At 41.5% G+C, this 23,202-nt stretch overlaps 1 protein-coding gene across 1 annotated transcript in view; it reads right to left on the bottom strand.

Moving 5' to 3' along the window:
• The window catches only part of LOC150091194 (integrin alpha-9-like), a 504,992-nt gene that overhangs the window by 464,494 nt on the left and 17,296 nt on the right, over window positions 1-23,202 (bottom strand). The window contains exon 3 of the mRNA XM_090389511.1: window positions 15,543-15,645. Coding sequence (XP_090245637.1) covers window positions 15,543-15,645 — 103 coding nt within the window. The remainder of the gene's footprint in view (window positions 1-15,542; window positions 15,646-23,202) is intronic.

The raw sequence follows: 23,202 nt of genomic DNA, 5'->3' as shown, positions 1-23,202 counted from the left end.
TGCACATCTGGAGACTAGGCACCTGTGAAGTGATCTGACCGAGATTTTAAGGCCTTGAATGGAATATATTGATTGGGATTCTTCCTCTTGCTCAGACTACACACAAAGGGGCAAAAATTCAAATTGAGGAAACATGTCACAAATTTAAACAAGTACACCAACCGTTTAACTACATTAGTTTAATACTGAAAACTATAAAATGTACCAGACGATACAGTACTGTAAAATAATATTTACAAATAAAATTTTAAAATACAATAAAATATAATAAAGGTTAAAAGCAATAAAACAATGAAATGATTGTAGCTTTCGGGGGCATCCGCCACCTTTCTCAACAACAATGATGTTTAGGCAACACATCCTTAAATAACAGGTTCACAGCACACGTGGCTGACCAGGCGCATGCTCAGTATTTCTTCCATGTGAACCAGAACCGGAAAGTGGCTTGGGAGCTTGGAAACGCAAAACGCTCGTCTTTTGCAAGGACCACAGCCTCAAACCCCAGCCACTTACAGTCCCAGAACCTATGTGCCCGGTTAGAGGCCTTTTTGAAGATATTGAGGAAACATGGTTGCAGAATAGATGTACGGAAGCTTTCCTTTAGCCAGCAGGTAGTTGATTGCTGGAACAAACTTCCATCTGTTGTTGTGGAAATTGATAGCTAAAATTCAAGGAAGAACTAGAAAATATTGGAGGGAATGGATAAGCGAAGTGGTAAGTGTTGGGGTTTCTTTTGTATTAATTTTTTTTGTCTGTTATCCTATATAAGCTTACTTTCTTGCATCATTTTCACTAATAATATTAATACTTGTTAACCATTCTCTCCAGGATTTTGCACAAACAGCTAAGCAAGGTGGCAACAGTCAGTAGTTGGTAAGATTTTAGGATCCTTTCCTGTCTTAGCAAAATCAATAATGGTTGCCTTGCACCAGGCATCTGGAAACTGATCTTTTTTTTTTAGCATTAGCATTAGCATTAGTAGAGGCATTTGATGCAAGAAAGCAATCTTATGCAGCATCAGCCAAAAAAAAAAAAAAAAAAAAAAAAGTAACATAAATAAATAAAAATAACCACTTCCACTTCACCCCTCTGTTCGTTCGAAATACCTGTCCAGCTGAGCCTTAAACTTATTTAGGCTATCAACTTCCACGACAAGGGATGGAAGTCTGTTCCACCCACCAACCACCCGCTGGCTAAAGGCAAATTTCCGCACATCTATCCTACATCTGTCTTTCCTCAATTTGAATTTATGCCCTCTCAGGTGATTTTTCTGAGCTAGAGGAAGAATCCCATCAGCATTGAGCATGCTCAAACCATTCAAGGCTTTGTACACCTCTATCAGATCACCCCGCTGGTGCCTAGTTTCCAGACACTGTAATTTGCAAAACTTAAGCCTTTCTTCGTAAGAGAACCCCTTTGTCCCATTCACCAATCTAGTTGCCCTTCTCTGTACTCGTTCCAGCAGCTCTACATCCTTCCTGAAATGAGGCCTCCAGGCCTGTATACAGTACTCCAGGTGTGGCCTGACCATTGCCTTATACAAGGGAATAATCACCTCCTTATCCCTGCTAGAAAAATTCCTATATATCATTGACAATACACCATGAGCTACTCTTGCAGCTCGTCTGCACTGCTCAGAGAACTTCATATCTGCCTGCACCACCACCACCCCCAGGTCCCTTTCATTCTCTACCACTGTCAGTGTAGTACCACAGAGTTGATACGTTGCTCTGGGGTTGCTGTTTCCCATATGTAGTACTTTACATTTGTCAATGTTAAACTTCATTTGCCACCTCTCAGCCCATCTGCTCAACCTTTCCAGATCCTGTTGCAGCAGCATAGTGTCAGTAGTGTCCTTGACAACCCTGCCAACCTTCGTATCGTCTGCAAACTTGGACATTAAGCCTGATATACCATCATCAATATCATTTATAAATACAGAAAACAATAAAGGCCCCAATACTGAACCCTGAGGGACTCCACTAATAACATTAGTCCACGATGAGCAGTGTCCATTGATTACCACTCTCTGTCTTCTCCCCCTCAACCACCCCTTTATCCATAGCAGCAACTTGCCTCCAATGCCACACTGCTCCAATTTGTGCAGCAGTCTTCCATGTGCAACAGTATCAAAAGCCTTTCTAAGATCCAAGTATATAATATCAAAGTTATTCCCTGCATCCAGTTCTTTTGTGACTGCATCATAGTATCCAATCAAATTGGTCAGGCAAGACTTCCCCTTAACAAAACCATGCTGTGTCCTAGCTATAACTGAAGTCTTGTCTAGATGATCCTGCAGTGCTTCTTTCACCAGTGCCTCCATTAATTTTCCGGGAACAGAAGTTAAACTCACAGGTCTATAATTACTTGTGTCAGCCTTTGATCCCCCTTTGTGAATTGGGGTCACATTTGCACATCTCCAGTCAATGGGTACCTCCCCTGAGTCCAAGGAAGCTCTCATAATTATGGCTAAGGGTTTGCTTACCTCCTTTGCTGCCTCCTTTAATATAACTGGATAGATCCCATCCACCCCAGGTGCCTTTCTTGTGTTTATCTTCAACAATTTCTCCTCCACTTTGCTCTCAGTTATTACAAGATTCTCTAGCTTACTGCTAGAGTTGAATACACCTCTGGCATTCCCCTCGCTGAATAACTCCTCATGTGTGAATATGAGTATATGTGAATATCTTCAATAAAGATTCTGTTATACAGAAAGAGCAGGAGATCAATAGATTTTTGAGAAAGGTGTTCAACCATTTCATAATGAATGTCATCTGTTGGACCAGATAGCACAATGAATTCCATCTTGCCTTAGAAAGGGTTAGAGCCCTGTTTAGCTCCTGTGTAGTGAATGGTTCTATATAGGCATAAATGCCCTTTGATGTGAAATTAGGTGCCTGTTTGTCATTTTAAACTGTGCTGCCACTTTATTAGGTATGTCCCTGCTGTGCACACAAATGGTTTGTCCCACAACGTTGAAAGTCACATGACCACAGTTGTGCATATAAATGCAGCAGAACAACCTTTCAATTTTTTTTAGTTAAGCATTTCTCCACAGTACCAAGAATGGTGAAAAGGAGTGATCTAATGGATTTCGAACGTGGCATGGTAGTAGGTGCAAGATGTGCTGGAAAAAGCGCCTCTGAAATGGCAGTTCTCCTGAACTTTTCAGCCACCACAGTTTCAAGGGTATATCGAGAATGGTGCAACGAACAGAAAGCATCCTCTCAATGGCACTCCTGTGGAAGAAAATCACTTGTTGATGAGAGCGGTCAGAGGAGGATGGCTAGAATTGTGCAAGCAAACAGATGGGCTACAATGTCGCATATCACATCACAATACAACTTTGGTGCGCAGAACAAAATATCGCAATGGACTACTAATCGCACTTTGTCGCAATGGGCTACAACAGCCGACGGCCACATTGCATACCTTTGTTATCAATGAAGAACAATAGAACATGCCTATTGTGGGCACAGACACACCAGCACTGGGCTCTCGAGGATTGGAAAACAGTTGCTTGGTCTGACAAGTCGAAGTCCCTGGTGCATCATGTTGATGGAAGGCTCAGAATTTGGCAAAAACAACATGAATCCATGGACCTGTCATGTCTGACTATTGTGCAAGGTGGTGGGGGCAGTGTTATGGTGTGGGGAATGTTTTCTTGGCACATGTTGGATCCACTGATACCCATAGGTTCACGTCTGAATGCCACATCGTACCTAAACATCCTTACTGACCAAGTACATCTGTTCATGTAACAGTTTATCCTCAGTCAGATGGTTACTTCTAGCAGGATAATGTGCCGGTGCACAAAGCCTGAATCACTATGGAATGGTTCCAGGAACATTACAATGACATTTCTTTGCTGCAGTGGCCTGTTCAGTCTGCGGATCTCAATCCTATTGAACCTCTTTAGGATGAGCTGGAAAGGGCTGTTCGCTGCAGGCCTACACCTCCATCGAATCTCAAGGAATTGCGTGACACACTCATGTCTGCATGGTACTCCATTCCTGCACAACATTTTCAGCATCTTGTTTAATCCATGCCTAGACAAATTCAGGCTGTTTTGAAGGATAAAGGAGGCTCAACATGCTACTAGGTAACATGGTACCTAATAAAGTGGCAGCACAGTGTATGTTTCAGGACCAAAAACGTTAGAAAATTTTTCCTCAAGAGCATTAGCTATTGTAGTTGGCTCTGCAATAGTGCATACATTATACTCTAGGAATGATAAAGGGGGAGATGTATATTTATCCTTCATTTTCCAGATTTTATCCCAGATGACCTTAGTGCTGGTAGACTGCATAACAGATGATATAAAATGGAACCATGATTGTTTTTGACTCTGACAGTGAATGTAGCATGCTTTGGCTTGTGCACGTTTAAAAGGCTATTAGATTAGCCATGATAGGATATCATCAAAATATCTCTCCAAGTTTGTTTTGAGCCCCCCCCCCCTTTTTTTTTGGGTGCTGTGTATTCTAGATTCCACCATGTTCCTCAAGAGCATTAGCTATTGTAGTTGGCTCTGCAATAGTGCATACATTATACTCTAGGACTGATAGGGGGGGAGATGTATATTTATCCTTCATTTCCTGGATTTTATCCCAGATGACCTTAGTGCTGGTAGACTGCATAACAGATGATATAAAATGGACCCATGATTGTTTTTGACTCTGACAATGAATGTAGCATGCTTTGGCTTGCTAAAATGCTATTAGATTAGCCATTATAGGATATCGTCAAAATATCTCCCCAACTTGTTTTGAGCCCCCCCCCCTTTGGGGTGCTGTGTACTCTAAATTTCACCAAGTGGCTCCTGCAGGACTGTAGTGATGTTAAACTCTGCCAAATGTTGTAAGGCATTCCAGTCAGCCTGATCAATTTCCATTGCAGTCAACTAAAAGGAAGGCAAGGTCTCCCACTAATTAGGGTGGTTATCACAGGGAAGTAATCACTTCCATGTGGGTTCTCCACTTCCCAAATAAGTGAAAAGTAGAGAGAAGGGGAGCATTGCCAACATTTTCTAGAAAGATCAGTGACAGAAAATATAAGGGTAGTCATGTGGAAGATGTTAGTTCCCATATTCAGAAGGGAGAGGTTATTGTCAGTGAGCATATGCTCTGTGACACATTCCCTTACCTTAATGTCAGCACTACCCTACGGTGTTATTTCCACTGAAATCCTTAAGAAGTAAGAGAGAGGATGGCAGCTGTACAATGAGATCATCAAGGTCTGTCTAGGAGATATCAGTCCCAGGTGGCAAATAAATCTAACAGACTGTTAATAAAAAACACTACCGTAAGGCAAATTGCTACTGCTTCTATGTTGGTGGAAAGCGGCACAGATTGAAATGGGTCTGGGTTACCCATACAGAGAGCATTTCTGCATGGACAGGTCCATTCCCAGTTCTTTTCTTATATATAATAGCAGCATTGTGTTTTCATTTGTTTTCAAATATGTCTCCTACAGGCAAAAGCACATCGGCTCATGTTTCTGCATGAGTGCCATGATGTCATCAGTATTTCACCAAAATCCATGACAATTCCACTGTAGGAATTTAGCCATTACTTGGGCTTAAGGGATCCAACAATCAGCATCTGCATTGCTAAGAGCATTTATCTTGGCCTGAGCCCCCCCCCCTTGTATGCTGACAGTCCATAGTGGTTGTGAAGGGAACAGATGATGGGATGCTAAACACATGGTCAATAACTTGATCTCCTGAAGTTTCTGTGCATATCGGAGATTTTTATTTATAAACCCTTTACCATCTTTTATCCCCAACATGGTAGTTCAAGTTCACCAAGTTTGCACTTTAAGCTATTAATGTTTCATCCTAAAAACTGAGTTTGTAAAAATTCCTTGATAGTCAACTGTGTCCATAGAAGAATGTCAATCACCAGAAACACATTTCTGGCCATATTCTCCATCAGTGTCTGGCACTGATGGAGATTGAAGTTTCTGTACATATCAAAGATTTCTCTTTTAAAACCATTTACCATCTTTTACCCCCAGCATGGCATCCTCTGAAATTGAATGATGGTAATAAGCGAAGTGCCACTGCATTCGCAGCAATGGTAGTGAAGTAGAACATCATCTGTTGCCAGAACTCATTGCCAAGAAATGATTAAGGCACAGAAAAAGTAATTATCACAAATATTACTTAATTAGAAAGTAATTTAAATTACAGTATAGTTTAGGGTTAGAGTGTCAAGTTACATAGGAAGTTGACTAGCATACAAGTTAGTGCAATTGCATAATTTCTGTATGTGGTTTGGGTTTGGTTTGGTTTTGGTTTTTTTTTGGCGCATTAGCTTCTATGGCTATAATGCGCCAAGACCATGTCAGTTATAAACAAATTTAAACTTTCAGTGACCTAATTACTAGGTCACTATGTCCAAAGGTATAACAAATATATAAAGGGAAAATGTAAATTTTATATTCGATTAAAAATATTTATTGATTTTAAAAACCTAAAAACTGCAGACACATTGCCATTGTCGGATAAAATCTGACTGAGTGTACATGGCTCAGTCAGATAATTAAAAGCGGTAAAACGGATATTTCTAAAATGTGGACAATCAATTAAAATGTGTCTCATGGATAAAACTGTGCCACAGTTCTCGCACATAGGACAGTCATCTGCCCTCAGCAAAAAAGAATGTGTAAGATGACTGTGTCCTATGCGGTGACGAGCTAGAACAACTTCCTCCTTGCGATTCCTGCGCAGACTAGACTGCCACGGTTCAATTACAGGCTTTATTTGATATAATTTATTCGCAGTCTGTCTATTCCACGAATCCTGCCATTGGGAATGTATTTTCTCGTATATTATTTGCCTGTAGTCTGTATAGGGGACTAACAGGCAGCGATTATTATTGGGAATTGCTGATTTGGCTGCGGCATCAGCCAAATCATTTCCCCTAATCCCAATGTGGCTCGGAATCCAGCAGAAGCGGATGTCATATTCGCGTTCATGGAGAACGTGAATCTTCTGCTGAATGCTAGACAGAACTGGATGAGGATTATATCTCAAGGATATTAAAGCCTGTAACATGCTAAGAGAGTCGGTATATAAAATGAACCGTTGATATTGGCATTCACTAATGTGATCCAAGGCTAACTCTACAGCGTGCAGCTCTGCAGTAAATATGCTGCATTCAGAGGGAATCTGCTCTGATATAGTCCTGTCTGTAAAGACAGCAGCAGATCCCACATATGATTCTGACTTCGAACCGTCTGTGTAGACTGGGGCGAAGTCGGAATATTCAGTTCGGTGTGCTGAATGAAGCTGCAGGTAGACACATGATGGAGTGTCCGACTTTGCCCAGATTCTAAGCGACAAGTCGCATGCCGGAACACGAGCATGCCAGGGTGGAAAGGGTTGCTGTGATGTTTGGGCAACCTTGTCTACCTTGATATTAAGTTCATTGAGTAGCCCTTGGAGACGAATACCAAAAGGACGATTGGCAGTCTTACGGGTATTGTACAAGTTTTCCCATCGTGGCTCAAAAACGAAGGGCCACGTTGGGTGGTCTGGCAGGGATTTCAGTTTTAAAGCGTACTTTAGAGACAACTGCTTACGTCGAAGCGATAACGATGGTTCGTTTGCTTCGACGTATAAGCTCTGGACAGGAGATGTTCGAAATGCTCCAGTAGCGATACGAATAGCCTGATGGTGGACAGGGTCCAACCATCGAAGGGCACTGTCTCGGGCTGAGGAGTATACCTGGGACCCATAGTCTATTTTGGATCGCACAAATGCACGGTAAAGCAGAAGAAGGGTGCATCTGTCGGCTCCCCAAGATGTAGAGGAGAGCGAGCGGAGAATATTAAGCCCGCGTGTGCACTTTGTGCGGAGTTGACGAATATGATCCAAGAAGGTCAGTTTTTTATCGAATATGAGTCCCAAGAATTTTGTGTTCGCTGCTACCGGAATTGCATTTTGTCCGAGCCTTAATTCAGGTTCAGGATGAAGATTACGCTTGCGACAAAAGTGTACGCAAACGGTCTTCTCCGGCGAGAACCTGAAGCCATTAGCAAGTGCCCAGACATTCAGGTTATCAATGGCTTTCTGCAGTTGTCTTTCAATAACCCTCATGTTGCATGACTGGCAAAAAATGCTAAAGTCATCAACATAGAGGGCACTGTTTACAGTTGGAGGAAGTTGTTCTGTGATGGAATTTATTTTGATGGCAAAAAGCGTGACACTTAATACTGATCCTTGTGGTACTCCCTCCTCTTGGCTAAAGGAGCGAGAGAGTGAGGATCCCACACGAACTTGGAAAGATCGATTGGCTAAAAACATTTGAATAAAAAGGGGGAGATACCCTCTAAGGCCAAGGTTATGTAAATCTTTTAAAATGCCAAATCTCCAAGTTGTGTCATACGCTTTTTCCATGTCGAAGAACACCGACACCAAGTGTTCGCGTTTTAGGAAAGCATCCCGGATGGATGCTTCCAATCTAATAAGATGGTCCAAAGTGGACCGGTTCCGTCAGAAGCCGCACTGGATGTTGGAGAGAAGGTCATTTGATTCTAAATACCATATTAAACGAGAATTGACCATTCTCTCCAGGATTTTGCACAAACAGCTAGTCAGAGCAATAGGACGATAATTGGTGGTGACTTTTGGATCCTTTCCTGGCTTAGGAAAGGCAAGAACGATTGCCTTTCGCCAGGAGTCCGGAAACTCCCCTACAGTAAAGATTCTGTTATACAGAAGGAGCAGACAATCCATAGATTTTGGTGGAAGATTTTTAAGCATTTCATAATGGATGCCATCTGGTCCAACGGCACTTGCTTTGGAAAGAGCGAGGGCTCTTTCCAGTTCTTGAATAGTGAAATCCCCGTTGTAGGGATAAATACTCTTAGATTTAAAGTTAAGTGCCTGTTTTTCGATTTTATATTTCAGGACCAGGAACTCTGGGGAGTACGAGGATGTTGCGGAGATGTTAGAGAATGTTTCCCCAAGAGCATTGGCTATTGCAGTTGGATCTGCAATAGCGCATCCATTATAATCTAGGATTGAAGAAGGGTGGGATGTATATTTTCCCTTCATTTTCCGGATTTTATCCCAGACTACCTTAGAGTTGGTAGACTGGGTAATAGATGATGTAAAACGGATCCATGATTCCTTTTGACTCTGACGACGGATGTAACGTGCCTTGGCTCGTGCACGTTTAAAGGCTATAAGGTTGGTCGTGGTAGGATATCGGCGGAATATCCCCCACGCTTTGTTTTGAACCTTTTTTGCTGCTGTGCATTGTGAATTCCACCAAGGTTTGGGAAATGGTGGAAACCGGGCAGATGTTTTTGGAACTGTATTCGCAGCTGCTTGGACAATATTTTCTGTGATGTACTTAACTGCATCATTGATAGGCTCTTGACTGACTGTGCCAAGATCAAAATTTGCCTGATGTTGGAAGGCAGTCCAGTCAGCCTGATCAATCTTCCACCGTGGTAACCTGAAAGGAAGACATGGTCTCCCACTGTGTAACAAGGTTATCACGGGGAAGTGATCGCTTCCGTATGGATTCTCCTCCACTTCCCAAGTGAGTGAAGGGAGTAGAGAAGGGGAGCAGATAGAGAGATCAATGGCAGAAAAAGTACGGGTAGGCATGTGGAAGAAGGTGTTTTTTCCAGTATTTAGAAGGGAAAGGTCATTGAGCATACGCTCAATGACTCGTCCCCTTCCATTGATGTTAGCACTACCCCACACGGTATTGTGTCCGTTAAAATCCCCGAGAAGTAAGAAAGGGGGAGGGAGCTGCGTTAGAAGATCATCAAGGTCTGCCTGGGAGATGTCAGTTCCAGGCGGCAAATAAATGGAGCACACAGTTAATAAAAATCCCACTGAAAGGCGAATTGCGACAGCCTCTATGCTGGTTGTAATTAGCAAGGGCTGCACTGGGGTCTGGTTACCCACAAGGATAGCCACTCCCCCGTGTACAGAGCCATCCGCAATTCTATCCTTACGAAAAATTGTGGTGTTATGCATCGTGGGATCGTCATTTGCCTTTAGGTATGTCTCCTGCAAGCAAAAGCAAACTGGCTCGTGCTTTTGCAGGAGGGCCTTGATGTCATCAATGTTTTGCCGGAATCCACGACAATTCCATTGTAGGAATTTAGCCATTATTTTGGCTTGGTGGGTCCATCAGGCGGCTTCCGAGGTGCTGAGGGCTTACTTTTATCAATCTTGGATTTGTCCTTTTTGGGGAAGAATGGACGCTGTCCCGTGTCCATTTCCTCCTCTGCGAAGAGTTCCAAGACTGACTCTTTGGGTACCTCCTTCTGCTCCACATCCATCTTTTCTTGGGTACTAGGGGGGACTTCCCCTTTCTTATTCTTTTCTTTCATAATTGTCTTTGTTACTTGTGGAGCATTAGGAGGTACCGATATAGGAGTGGCAGCTGATTGGTCCTTCTGTGTAGGTTTTTGCGAACTTAAAAGATACCGCGCGATGGGAGTGAAAGACTCCTTTGGAGGAATGGTCATGTCCGTCTGAATTCCGACGGAACATCTCCCTGCTACCTTCTGGGCGTAGGTAGGTCTGTTGGTATTCAGGGGTTTGACCGATTTCCTTGCCTCCTGGTATGATATGTTAAGCTCTGCCTTCAGCCGTTGAATCTCTTTTTCTTCTTTCCACCTCTGGCATGCTCGTGAATAGGCCGGGTGTTCGCCTTCACAGTTAATACAGGTGGGTTTTGCGGCTGAACATGCTGTTGTTTCGTGGTCCTTTGCACCGCATCGAGCGCATGCAAGGACTCCACGGCAGGCCATTTGAGAATGTCCATACTTCTGGCATTTGAAACACCGTAAAGGGTTCGGAATGTATGGACGCACTGAACAGTTGATGTATCCAGCTTTAATCTCATCAGGAGGTTTAGGAGTGTTAAAAGTCAGGATAACGCTCCTGGTTTTAACTATTTTTCCATCCCTTCACGCAGTGATTCTCTTGACGGCAATGACTCCCTGTGGTTTTAATTCGGAGCAGATTTCCTCCTTGTATACGTCGAGAAGGTCCCACTCCGAAATGACACCTCTAGATGAATTGAGTGTTCTGTGTGGTGTCACTGTTATACCATATTTCAAGCTATTCCTAACTGGTCACCTGGGCCGAAGCCCATCTACCAATATTTCATAACTGTTTATTTGTTACAATTCTTAGGTCGATCAACCTTAACAAAAACAACAATTACAAAGTCTAACTTGACTTATGGCAACAATTAAGAGAGCACAACCTTTAGCCTCGCGGGGGAGACGGCATCTCCGCCCCCCTCACGAGTTTCCGTCCCCACCGCGAGGAGGTAGGTTGCCCTATCTAGCAAAAACATTGTCTGACACCTCTCAGACTAAATAATAAAACAAATTTCATTCAATACAATTGATCTTACTAATTTACTCACAATCATTGCAAACACACACCTGTCCGGTTCCTGCAGACCCCAACACTGACGCCACTGTGACTGACGACCCCAGTCACTGCTGGGAGAAGTCTTTTCCAATTACTGGGAGAGGAGAAGCCCCCCGCATGACACCGCTAATCCTATTCTGTACGTCTCTTTAGGGTATCAACCGCTTTTAAGTATTCTGGACATATTCGGTTATTAGCTTCATGCTCAGAAGGCATCCTCCTCCTCCAACAATTTACACACTTTGGAGCTTCAGCTCTCTGCGTACAAGACTTGAATGTATGTCCACTCCCAGCACAGTGACTGCAGAACTCGCCTGCGTCACAGTGCCGGGCCACATGGCCATACGCCATACATTTGTAACATTGTGTTGGAGTCCACAATTCCCGGACACGGTGCGAACTCCAATTTAAAAATACTCTAGAACATTTCAACAAGTATCTTCGTATACGTGGGGAGACCTCCACCACTACGTTATATCCTGAGGAATTCCTTGCTTTATTCTTTGCTAGTATTTTTATTTCAGAGAGCACCTGATCCTTATTGTCAAATCCATCTACCAAATTCCTTTCCCATAGTTCGTTATTAAAGGACTCACGATCTACATCCGAACTAACGTCAAAAATAACCAATCTGGGAAGTCGACGAAGGGGCCTTTCTACCTCCATTCCGAACTTCTGCACTTCAGTGCATTCTTCAATTTTCTTAACGTCCAGCTCAGATGCAGTTTCAATCATGACCCTCTTGTTTCGTATGGGACGGACTGACACCACCTTGACATTAGTTAGAACCGGTGCAACTCGTGCCATTAACTCGGTCTTTACTTGGTCACTGGTGTTATATCTCTCCGCATTAGCCTTCACTATAACTGATTTATTCTTGGATCTAATCTCACTTGCACTCGCCACCTCAACATATGATCTTGGTTCAGGAACTTGTTCTGCTTTACCTTTTTCCATTAAAGTATTCAACTTGGTTTCTAAACTCGCACTAACCGCCTCTGCATATGATCTTAATTCAGGGACTTGTCCTGCTTTCCTTTTTTGTTCCTTTAAAGTATTCAGCTTCGTCTCTAACCGTACATTCCGTATAGTCAAAGACTCCACATACAGTACCATCTTGTCCCAATATCCCATTACTACATTCAAGTCATGTGCACTTGGCTTATTCAAAGCTGACACAAAAAGCCGTAACTTGGTTCTGTAAGACTCTAATTCCTGCAAGGTAAAAGGTTCTAGGTTACACTGTATCTGTTTCGAAATCTTCTTCGTAACTGTACGTGTCTTTTCCTGTGAACTTTTCCCCTCCGGAATCCTCTTCTTTTCAGACGGTCGACTCATGACCTCTTCTGATTCATCTTCACTCGAAGATTCAGAGCTTACCTCCAAAGACTCTATCGAAGATTCTTTTCCTGACTCCTCCACCGGAGGAACAGGGATCTTCCTTCTCGTTTTTGGCATATATCACAATAATTTAGATCTCGCGAAATTACAAAAAGAACCAACCAAAATAGGCTCAATCTGCCAGCTGAGGAATCACCTCAGCTGCCCAGCCCAGACCACTAGGAGGAAGAGCCTCTTCAAAATAATTTATTGCACAGGGATCAAACAAACAGCCGCACTATCAATTGACAAATCAAGTCGCAATGATAAAGTTCTGACCGACTATTCAATAAATCATTTGGCACCTGGGCCTGGTGTCACTGTTATAGGGATTCCTCCGATTGATGTTGTTCGGAGTAGGTGTTCAGATTGCCTGTCATTTGTAGTTTCAATTAAGAGGTCTCCAGAGCGGAGCCTCTTAACTGATTTGGGTGAACCTACTAACCCATCTAACCCTTTCTGTATAAAGAAAGGTGACATTTTTCCAATCGGTTTTTCATTGGTGGAGTGCATGATTAAAAACCGCGGGATGGGACCGGATGGTAATTCAGTCCGCTGCCTCTTTGAAGCAATATTGCTGTCAGTGTCTGTGTTTTCAGATAGGGACCGGGTTGGGGCCCCTGAAGAAATGAGTTTATCAGGATTCATGGAGTTTATTAAAGTGTTCAGTGCCCGGGCTCCCCACCCACCACGGAGCCCAAAGGGACGCCCACTACTCGGCATGCAATAAAGGCGCTCGGGAGTGGGACGCCAGGGCTACCCAGACACTATACCCGCACCGCCGCCAGCCTGAATCCTGTCCCTCGGACCATGAGGGTAGGGGCGTGGCATTGACACGGTTGACCCTCGCAGGCGAACCTACTAGCCGATTGATCCTAGCCGGGCCTTCCAGGACCACCCGTCTTGTCGAAGCAGGGGCCAAAGTGGTGTATTGAAGCTGGGCCCCTCAACCACCAGGATCCCCCTTTCCGAATTTCCACGGGTCGCAGCGCACGGCAAACACGCCGGATTCCATTGATGTAAGCCCGGAACCTAGGCTGTGGGCGTTGGATCCCAGTGATGCTAGTCTGGAAGTCCAGCAGCGTCACTGGGAGGTCCCCTCACCACGTACAGGTGCCCACGTCGAGGGGTTTTCTGTACGTAGCCAACTACTTAAGTTGTTATAAATTGGCATCCTCAAGTATATCTCATATTGTGAATACCTTCACAATAAGATGCCATGATATTGCACTACCTCAAATAAGTAACGCTTCACTATAGGAGAAGACTATTGTTACTTATTCTAAGCTGATACCATTACCCATATGGCACCATTTCAGAGCTTATTGGCTCCTCATCAGTGTGTGGGCAGGTACTCTGGTGTTGCAATGATGACAACCCAGTTGCGAAGTATAACTCCACAATATGAGAGATGCCTGATGGTGTGGAGTAATTCAAATTACAGTATAGTTTAGGGCTAGCGCCTCATATTGAATACTTAGTTACTTATTCGAGGGTAGTACAATATCATGGCAACTCATTGTGAAGGTATTTACAATATGAGATATACTTAATGATGCCAATTTATAACTACTTAAGTAGTTGGCTATGTACAGAAATGATGCAATTGCACCAACTTGTATGCTAATTAATTAGAGAGCATAATTGCAAGGGGTGCCAATACTGGCGAGGTCAGTGCCACCAATAAGAGCTTGATCAACAACCTCGTCAACCAGATGATAAGAAGGTTGGAAGGGTTGTTAATGACAGTATGCTACTGCAACATTTTCTAGAAAATGTTGTGCAGACAGGCTGAAATTGAAGTAACGTACCAACTGTGGAGTGTACTACACTCAGGGTAGTGGAGAATGAAAAAGACCTCGGGGTAACTGTGCAGCCAGATATTAAGTTTTCTGAGCAGTGCAAATAGGCTGCCAGAGCAGCTCATGGGGTCTTGTCAATGATATACAATACTTTTATTAGCAGGGGTAAGGAGATGATTATCCTTTTGTATAAAGCAATGGTCAGACCACAGATGGTCAGAGTACTGCATACAGGTCTGAAGGCCTCATTTTAAGAAGGATGTAGAGCTGCTGGAACAAGTACAGAGAACAGCAACGAGATTGGTGAGGGGGAACAAAGAGGTGCTCTAACCAAGAAAGGCTTAAGGGGGAAAAATGAACAATGATAGAATTTTCACATTAAGGACAGACAAAACAACCAGGTAATATAAATGCAAATTATTGGAGGGAACCAATAGCTGGACCTCAGAAATTATTGACTACTAGAAAATAAACTGTTTCTTGGGTAACCAAGAGCTTGCACTTGGTCATCATGCAACACTGCGGCAACCCCCCAAGGCAGAATGCGCTGGTCCCACAGGAACTAGTAGGTAAATCCTACATTCCTCATACTCAACAAATTCAAATCAAGTGAGTTCTGCTTGTTTAGATAATGATGGACTTCCTTTGAGGCAGAATATTTCCGCATCAATCAGTAGCATCTATTGCTATTTACCAGTGAGATAAACAATTGTTAAAGAATGCTTCACAGCTGTTTTCACAACTCAATAAAAAGATGGAAAAAGGAACTTCTTCAGGAATGAAAAAAATGTACATTTTTGTTCTTATACTACATATTATTCATGTATAATAAATTGGAGATCTTTTAACTTGAATGCACCAAACAGTTCAAATAAAAATAATGTGATAAAAATATCATCGTTATTTCTGTTTTATTAAGTAAAATAGAAAAATAATCTTACCATTAAAACCATCCTGGTTTATATCACCAAGGTGAGCAATAGCTGTACCAAATCTTGACCCATATTTTTTAAGTCCAAAGAGTTCTCCTGATAACTGTAAACCCTATAAAAATGGTAAATAATATGCACAAATCTGTGAGAAATTATATTATTAACTCTTTGCAGTTTAGTGCTCTAAAATTCCAGCTGTAAAAAAAAAAAAAAAAAAAAAAAAAAAGACTACTCGAAATGCAATATTCAAAAACTACTTATTTTTGGGTTTACATGAGCTAAATGGGCGCCTCCGTAGCCAGGTGGGAAGGAGCAGCAGTGCGTAGCACAGGCTTCTTGATTAGACCGGGGTTCGAGCCCGTCACCACCAAATACGGAGGATGCGGAAAGGTCAGGGAATGACGACCGCATATCCCGGAGCAATATGGCCTTAGTTGCTAATGCTCCTAAAAAAAAAAAAAAAAAATCTATTCAGTCATTATATATGTTAATTATTTATATGATTTTATATATATCTTAAAACATTTGTCAGAGTGCAATCCTGGTTTTCTAGAGCACGTGTTGCAATACTTAAGTGTTTCTTTTCCTTTAATACTTCTGTTACTAGATACTGTTTTTCTTCTTATTTGGATTTTCATCTTTCATCACAAAATGAGAAGGGACATTCGATCTGCCTTCTGCATCTGAACTTGATACCTTTTTCTAGAAAAAAAGTTTTTATTTCAGTCCCTACTAGCTGAACAAGAAACTTCTTTTGAAACTACTTGTGACAAAGGTTCTTTTGAGCTGGATCTGCAAACTTCATCAAAATGAAACAATTCACAATTGAGACTTCTAAAAGCCAGAAAAACAACTTTCTATCTCAAGAGTAACGCATAAAAAGAAACTTCTGCTAAATTATATACCTGTTGGAATGACAAACTAGGCTCTCCAAAGAGCTTTGGAACTTGTTCATAAGGTAAAAAGAACCTTGAACGTGATTGGCCTCCTGCTGAGACCAATATAGAACTCTTAAGAGGAAATATGACAAGCTTATTTTCAATAGCAAATTGAAATCATGACAAACACACACAAATTCTGGAAATGTTAATCCTTGAAGTATCATAGCAGACACCACATAAAAAACCAGTCACCTGTATAATTTTTCAAATAATGCAACCGTAATTTAGCAAGAGTCGTTTCATGAATTCTCATTGGTAGGGATAAAACCTACCCCTTAAATAATTTCATTCATTTGGCTTCTGTGAATGCTGCTGTTGTTGTGTTTTCCCTTTCTGTTCAACAGGATTTAAATCTGGTGACTTGGCTGGCCCTACTATTCCCTCATGTTTCTTGTGCCAGTTTAAAACAGTAGCGGCGTAAACTGGACAGCTATCATCCTGGAATACAGTAGTATCAAAATCATGAGTATAACTCAAATGTTCAGAAAGAGGCATAATCCAATCATCCAGAATATTTGTATAGCCAGTCTGATTAATCCTGGTTGCTATTTCAAGAGGGGGACATAGTTCATAATAGTTAAAAGTATCCCCAAAGTATCACTGACTCACCACAAACTGGAGTAACACCTTGCACACAGTATGGATGAAAAACCTCACTGCTTCTCTTGTGAACTCAGTGCCTAGCATCATTAGATTAGGCAAACTTTGGATTAGTCAAACTATATCACAGCATTCCAATCATCAACAGTACAGTTTTTATACCTGTTAGTCCATATTAGCCAGGCTTTTTTATGTACAGGAGTAGGGCTTTTTCAAGCCCTACTCCACATACCCATGTTATGCTTCATAGCAGTGTTCTCTCAGAAACTAGCCAATGAGGGACTTGGTTAGCTGTTTGCAGCATCTCTTGTCTTGTTTGAAATTGTTTTTCATTTATCATATGTGATATCTGCACAATCGTTTAGCATAGATTTTTGAACAAGACTCCAATATTATTTCTGGTTGATTTTGACACACATCATTCCTTAAAACCCCTGGTTATCTGATTACCAAAACATAAGCAAATTCAGCTACTTCTTTAACGGGATGTCCTTTAGACTTGTCAAATGCTATCACTTCTTTATGCCGCTCATATCATATTTTCTACACCTATCTTTTTGGTGGAAACCCTTGCTTCTTCAGTCACAGAACGTATACCATGTGACTGAAGAAGCAACAGTTTCCACCAAAAAGATTAATTTACTCTAATTTCAGGGCTATAAGCTAACATGCACAAACAATACATCTGTTTAATCTGCTATGTATGTCCTAAATACCACAAGTTGTCTGGTGTCTGAATATAAGAGCCAGGAAAAAAAAAAAAAAAAAAAAACTCAAGAAAACACATTTAATTCCATTATGCCACTAGTACAGTCAGTCCTCGTATAGCATGATAGTTGTGTTCCTAGAAATCCTCGTGCAATGCAAAATCGTGCAACATAAATAACAGCCCTATGGGAAAAATAGGGTTAGGTGCTGACCACCCAAGATTGAACACACATTTGTAACGAAAACATTACCAAACACAAGAGGGCGCTGACTCTCTTTAAAAATTACAGCTGTCAGTTGCAGTCTCCGAAAAAAACGATGTGTTTGCCTTTTTATTTACATAGTTGTTATTTTATATTGTACTTAATACGTAGTCTTATAGTTATAGTTACGCTGGTTATTTTTATTTTAATTTAGATAAACAGTTTTTGTAGATATATGTAATACATACGCAAAACCGTTATTTCGTTCGAATCTTGCAGCCATTGTTTTTGTATATAGTGGTAGAGAATTCAAATTTATTTAATTGAGGTAGTTAGGTAGCTCTAACGTATAATTTAGAGTAATATGCTTCACTGTTTCTATTAGATAGCATAGTATTGACATTTAATTAATTTAATTTATTGATTTTATTAATTTAAAGTATCATGCCCCAAACTAGAGCAGCAAAGCAACGGGCACAAAGTGGCAGGAGTGCTGTAACTCGGGGGAGAACTGAGGGGGGGCGATTCTCCAATGAATCAAGGCCTAAAAAAATGTGCAACTTGTGAAATGTTTGCCGAACTCTCTGGAACGGAATATGACATTGCCATAGGGGATGTCTTTGTGTGTGTGCGCAATGTAAGGAGTGTAAAGAAATCAGGCGACAACTCAGCATTGTTATGGGCCTATATGAGAGTTTGAAGGACAGGTTAGATGCCCTCAAAAGATCTAAATTGAGGGTCCCATCAAGCTCTCAGCTGCCCACATCAATGCCAGAGCTTGCACTTGGTCATCATGCAACACAGTGGCAACCCCCAAGGCAGAATGCGCTGGTCCCACAGGAACTAGTAGTTGTTGGTGACTCTATTGTCAGGGAAACATGCTTTGTAAAAAGGATAGGTGGAACAGGACCAGGGTATGTCTGCCAGGGGCAAAGGTTGATGACGTTGTAGAGCGGATATCATCTTTTAAGGGCACAAAAGGTGATTAGTTGTACATGTTGGCACTAATGATATTAGGAGTAGGAGACCGGCAGAATTACTTAACAAGTACAGATCACTGTTGAACAAAAGCCGAGAATTAGGGTTGAATTTGAAGTGTCTGCAATTCTGCCCAGACATGATAGAAGACAGTATATGATGAGAGCCTTGTTGATCAATTCGGCCCTGGAAAGAATGTGCAAGGCTCAAGGGGTAGAATTTTTTTCAGCCTGGACTGTACTTGTTAACAGGAGAGACTGCTTCTATAGGGATGGGATACACTTAAATAGAAAGGGTGCAAGAATATTTGCTGATGCTATCGAGGCAGTGTTAGGTGGGTCGGAAAACTGATAGCTTGGGGGCATACAAGGACTAATAGTTTAACAGTAGCCGTAGGCAGAGGTGAAGGTGATTCTTGCACAACTTCTATTAGAATAAGTAGCGACCTGGAGCCTGGGGTGTTGGGGGTTTCAGGAACGGATGGCAGTCATCCTGAAATAGGTGGGTATATGGGATGTGTTAGGGTAACTAAGAATAGGAGTTGGAGCATGTATGTTTGCATGTATACCAATGCTACAAGTATAGTAAATAAATTTGATGAACTTGAAGTGTTGGTCAAGACATCAAAGGCGGATATTGTTGGGATAGCAGAGACGGGGTGTCACACAGATATAAGGAATGCTGAACTGGAATTTGGAGAGTAAAATACATACAGAAAGGATAGACAGGATAGAAAGGGAGGTGGTGTTATCTAAGAAATGTTAATTAAGAAAAACATAAAATCAAAAGAAATGCATCCAGTTGATATAGATGAACAGTGCACTATTGAGTCAGTTTGGTGTGACATAAGCACTGCGAAAGCAAAAATAAGAGTAGGAGTATGTTATAGGCCTAATGACTCGAATGAGTACAATGAACAATTGTACAGAGAAATAGAGTGGGCTACTAAATCGGAATGTCTTATAATGGGGATTTTAAATTCCCAGATATTGACTGGAATTTGTGGGTTGGTCACTCACGCACTAGTCAGACTTTTGTGGATTTATTGGATGATTGTTTTCTGCAGCAGCATGTTCGAGAGGCAACCAGAGAAAGTAATACTCTTGATCTGGTTATCAGCAGTGACCATTCGTGTATTAAGAATTTGCAGATAAAGGAACCACTAGGTGGCAGTGATCACAGTGTACTGATGTGGGATTTACTTAAATATTTAATTACCATGAGGGCTAAAGGAAAGGGTTTTTGCTTCCATAAAGGTGAGTACAGTGCTCTCCGACAGTTTTTAAATTCTGTACAGTGGGATCAACTGACAATGTTACCAACAGTAAATTCTAAGTGGGAAGTGTTCAAGGAATTAATCGTGGAAGCTACTAAAGGTTTCATACCTATTAAGAAATATTGTTCAAGGTTTAGGCCTAAATGTTTATCTAATGAACTAATGAGACTCGTAATAGAGAAGAAAAATGCATGGGATGCATATAAATTATCAAGCGACTCAGAAGCCTATGGCAGATATAAGCTAGTCTGTAATCAGGTGACAAAGGAGGTTAGGCAGGCAAAGGCAGATTATGAGAAATCTTTGGCAAAAGATGCTAAGAAAAACAGCAAGGATTTCTTTACTTATATAAACTCTAAAAGGAAGGGGATGAATCTGATTGGTCCACTTGACATCGATGGTTCGACTGTTGATGATTCTGCTCAGATAGCAAACAAACTGAATGAGTATTTTGCATCTACATTCACACATGAGGAATTATTAAGGTTTGAAAATGGCAGAAGGTTATCAAATTGAAGCAGGATACGTAATGATTTTGGAATAACTGAAAGCAAAGTGGAGGAGAAATTGTTGAAGTTAAACATAAGAAAAGCACCTGGGGTGGATGGGATCTATCCAGTTATATTAAAGGAGGCGGCAAAGCAACTAAGCAAATCCTTAGCCATAATTATGAGAGCGTCCTTGGACTCAGGGGAGGTTCCCACGGACTGGAGATGTGCAAATGTATCCCCAATTCACAAAGGGGGATCGAAGGGTGACACGAGTAATTACAGACCAGTTAGTTTAACTTCTGTTCCGGGTAAAATAATGGAGTCACTGGTTAAAGATGCATTGCAGGATCATCTAGACAAGACTGCAGCAATAATTCAGACACAGCATGGGTTTAAGGGAAAGTCTTGTCTGACAAATTTGATAGGATATTATGATGTGGTTACAAAGGAACTGGATGCAAAAAATAATTTTGATATCATATATTTGGATTTCAGGAAAAATAATGTTGCGCATGGAAGACTTTTGTACAAATTGGAGCAGAATGGTATTAAGGGTAAGTTGCTACAATGGATAAAAGGATGGTTAAGTGGGAGAAGACAGAGGGTGGTAATCAATGGGTGCTGCTCTTCGGGGACTAATGTTATTAGTGGAGTCCCACAGGGTTTGGTGTTAGGTCCACTGTTGTTTTGTATATTTATCAATGATATTGATGAAGGTATATCAGGCTTAATGTCAAAGTTTGCAGATGATACAAAGGTTGGCAGGGTTGTTAATGACAGTAATGGCAGTGTGCTACTGCAACAGGATCTAGATAATTTGGGCAGATGGGCTGAGAAGTGGCAACTGAAGTTTAACCTTGACAAATGCAAAGTACTGCATATGGGTAGAAGTAACCCCAGAGAAATGTACCAACTGTGTGGTACTACACTTAAGGTGGTAGAAAATGAAAAAGACCTGGGAGTAATTATGCAGGCAGATATGAAGTTTTCTGACCAATGCAGACAGGCTGCCAGGGCAGGTCATGGGGTTTTGTCAATGATATATAGGAATTTTGCTAGCAGGGAAAAGGAGGTGATTATCCCTCTGTATAAGGCAATGGTCAGGCCACACCTTGAGTACTGCGTACAGGTCTGGAGGCCTCATTTTAGGAAGGATGTAGATTTACTTGAATGTGTACAGAGAAAGGCAACAAGATTGGTGAGGGGAATGAAGGGATCCTCTTAACAAGAGAGGCTTAAGTTCTGCAAATTGCAGTGGCTGGAGACTAGGCACCTGCGCGGTGATCTGATTGAGGTATATAAGGCCTTGAATGGGTTGAGCACGCTGAACTCTGATGGGATCCTTCCACTTGCTCAGATTACGAACCTAAGGGGGCATAAATTCAAATTAAGAAAAGACAGATGTAGAATAGATGTGCGGAAATTTGCCTTTAGCCAGCGGGTGGTTAATTGCTGGAACAAACTTCCATCTGTCGTTGTGGAAGTTGATAGCTTGAATAAATTTAAGGAGGAACTGGACAGGCATTTGGAGGCAATGGTGTGATTTTTTTTTTTTTTTTTGGCTCATGCTGCATAAGCTCATACACTTGCTTTCTTGCATCACATGCCAATACTACTACTACTACAATAAATAATCATAATAAAATACGTAAGTATTTTATTACGACTATTAAGTAATAAAATATTGCTAATGCTTTTTCTTCTATCGTAAGCAAACTTGTTTTCTGTTTGATTTTCTATCCAAACAGATGACAGCCGTTCCATCTCTTCCAATTCTTTGTGTCTTGATCTAATGGATTTTAATTACTCTTTGAGTTGTTCCTTCTATGAAAGTTGTTTTTATTTTCTCTGCATTCTTTCTAATTCTCGGTGTTGCCTCATTTAGGCCAGTAGCACATGCAATATCACATGGTCTTTCATTTCGCTCAAAGCATTTCACAATTTCATATTTTTTCCCCTATCGACAGAGGCGGACTGGCCATAAGCCTTACTGGGGGAAATCCCGGTGGGCCGGAGGCCGGTGTGATTTTGGCCATAAACGCTAGTATGAGGCCACTATTTTCCTGGGTAACAATTTTTGACCCAGTCCGCCTCTGTTTATCGATATTGCTTTTCTTTTTCTCTCTGAATCTGTAGTGTCTTCACCAGAAATATTTGGCATAGGATCCAAATGAAAACAACAAAGAGTTCTTTACTCATATAAACTCTAGACTTAAGGGGATGAATTTCATGTGACATAAATCAGATTGCTCCACTTGATATCTATGGTTCAACTGTTGATGATCCTGCTCAGATAGGTAGCAAATGGAATGAGTATTTTGCCTCTACATTTACCCACAAGGAGTTAAGGGAGGGGAATGCCAGAGGTGTATTAAACTCTGGCAGTGAGCTAGATCTTAACAACAAGAGATCTGCAGATTTAAATAACAAGTACAGGTACAATGTTGAAAAAAAGTCATGAGCTAGGATTGA

Source organism: Mastigoproctus giganteus, chromosome 1 (genome assembly GCF_048544385.1).
Source record: "Mastigoproctus giganteus isolate SK-2022 chromosome 1, ASM4854438v1, whole genome shotgun sequence".
NCBI classification, from domain to species: Eukaryota; Metazoa; Arthropoda; class Arachnida; order Uropygi; family Thelyphonidae; genus Mastigoproctus; species Mastigoproctus giganteus.
The sequence above is the reverse complement of the archived record's forward strand: the minus strand, read 5'-3'. Positions and strand labels throughout refer to the sequence as shown.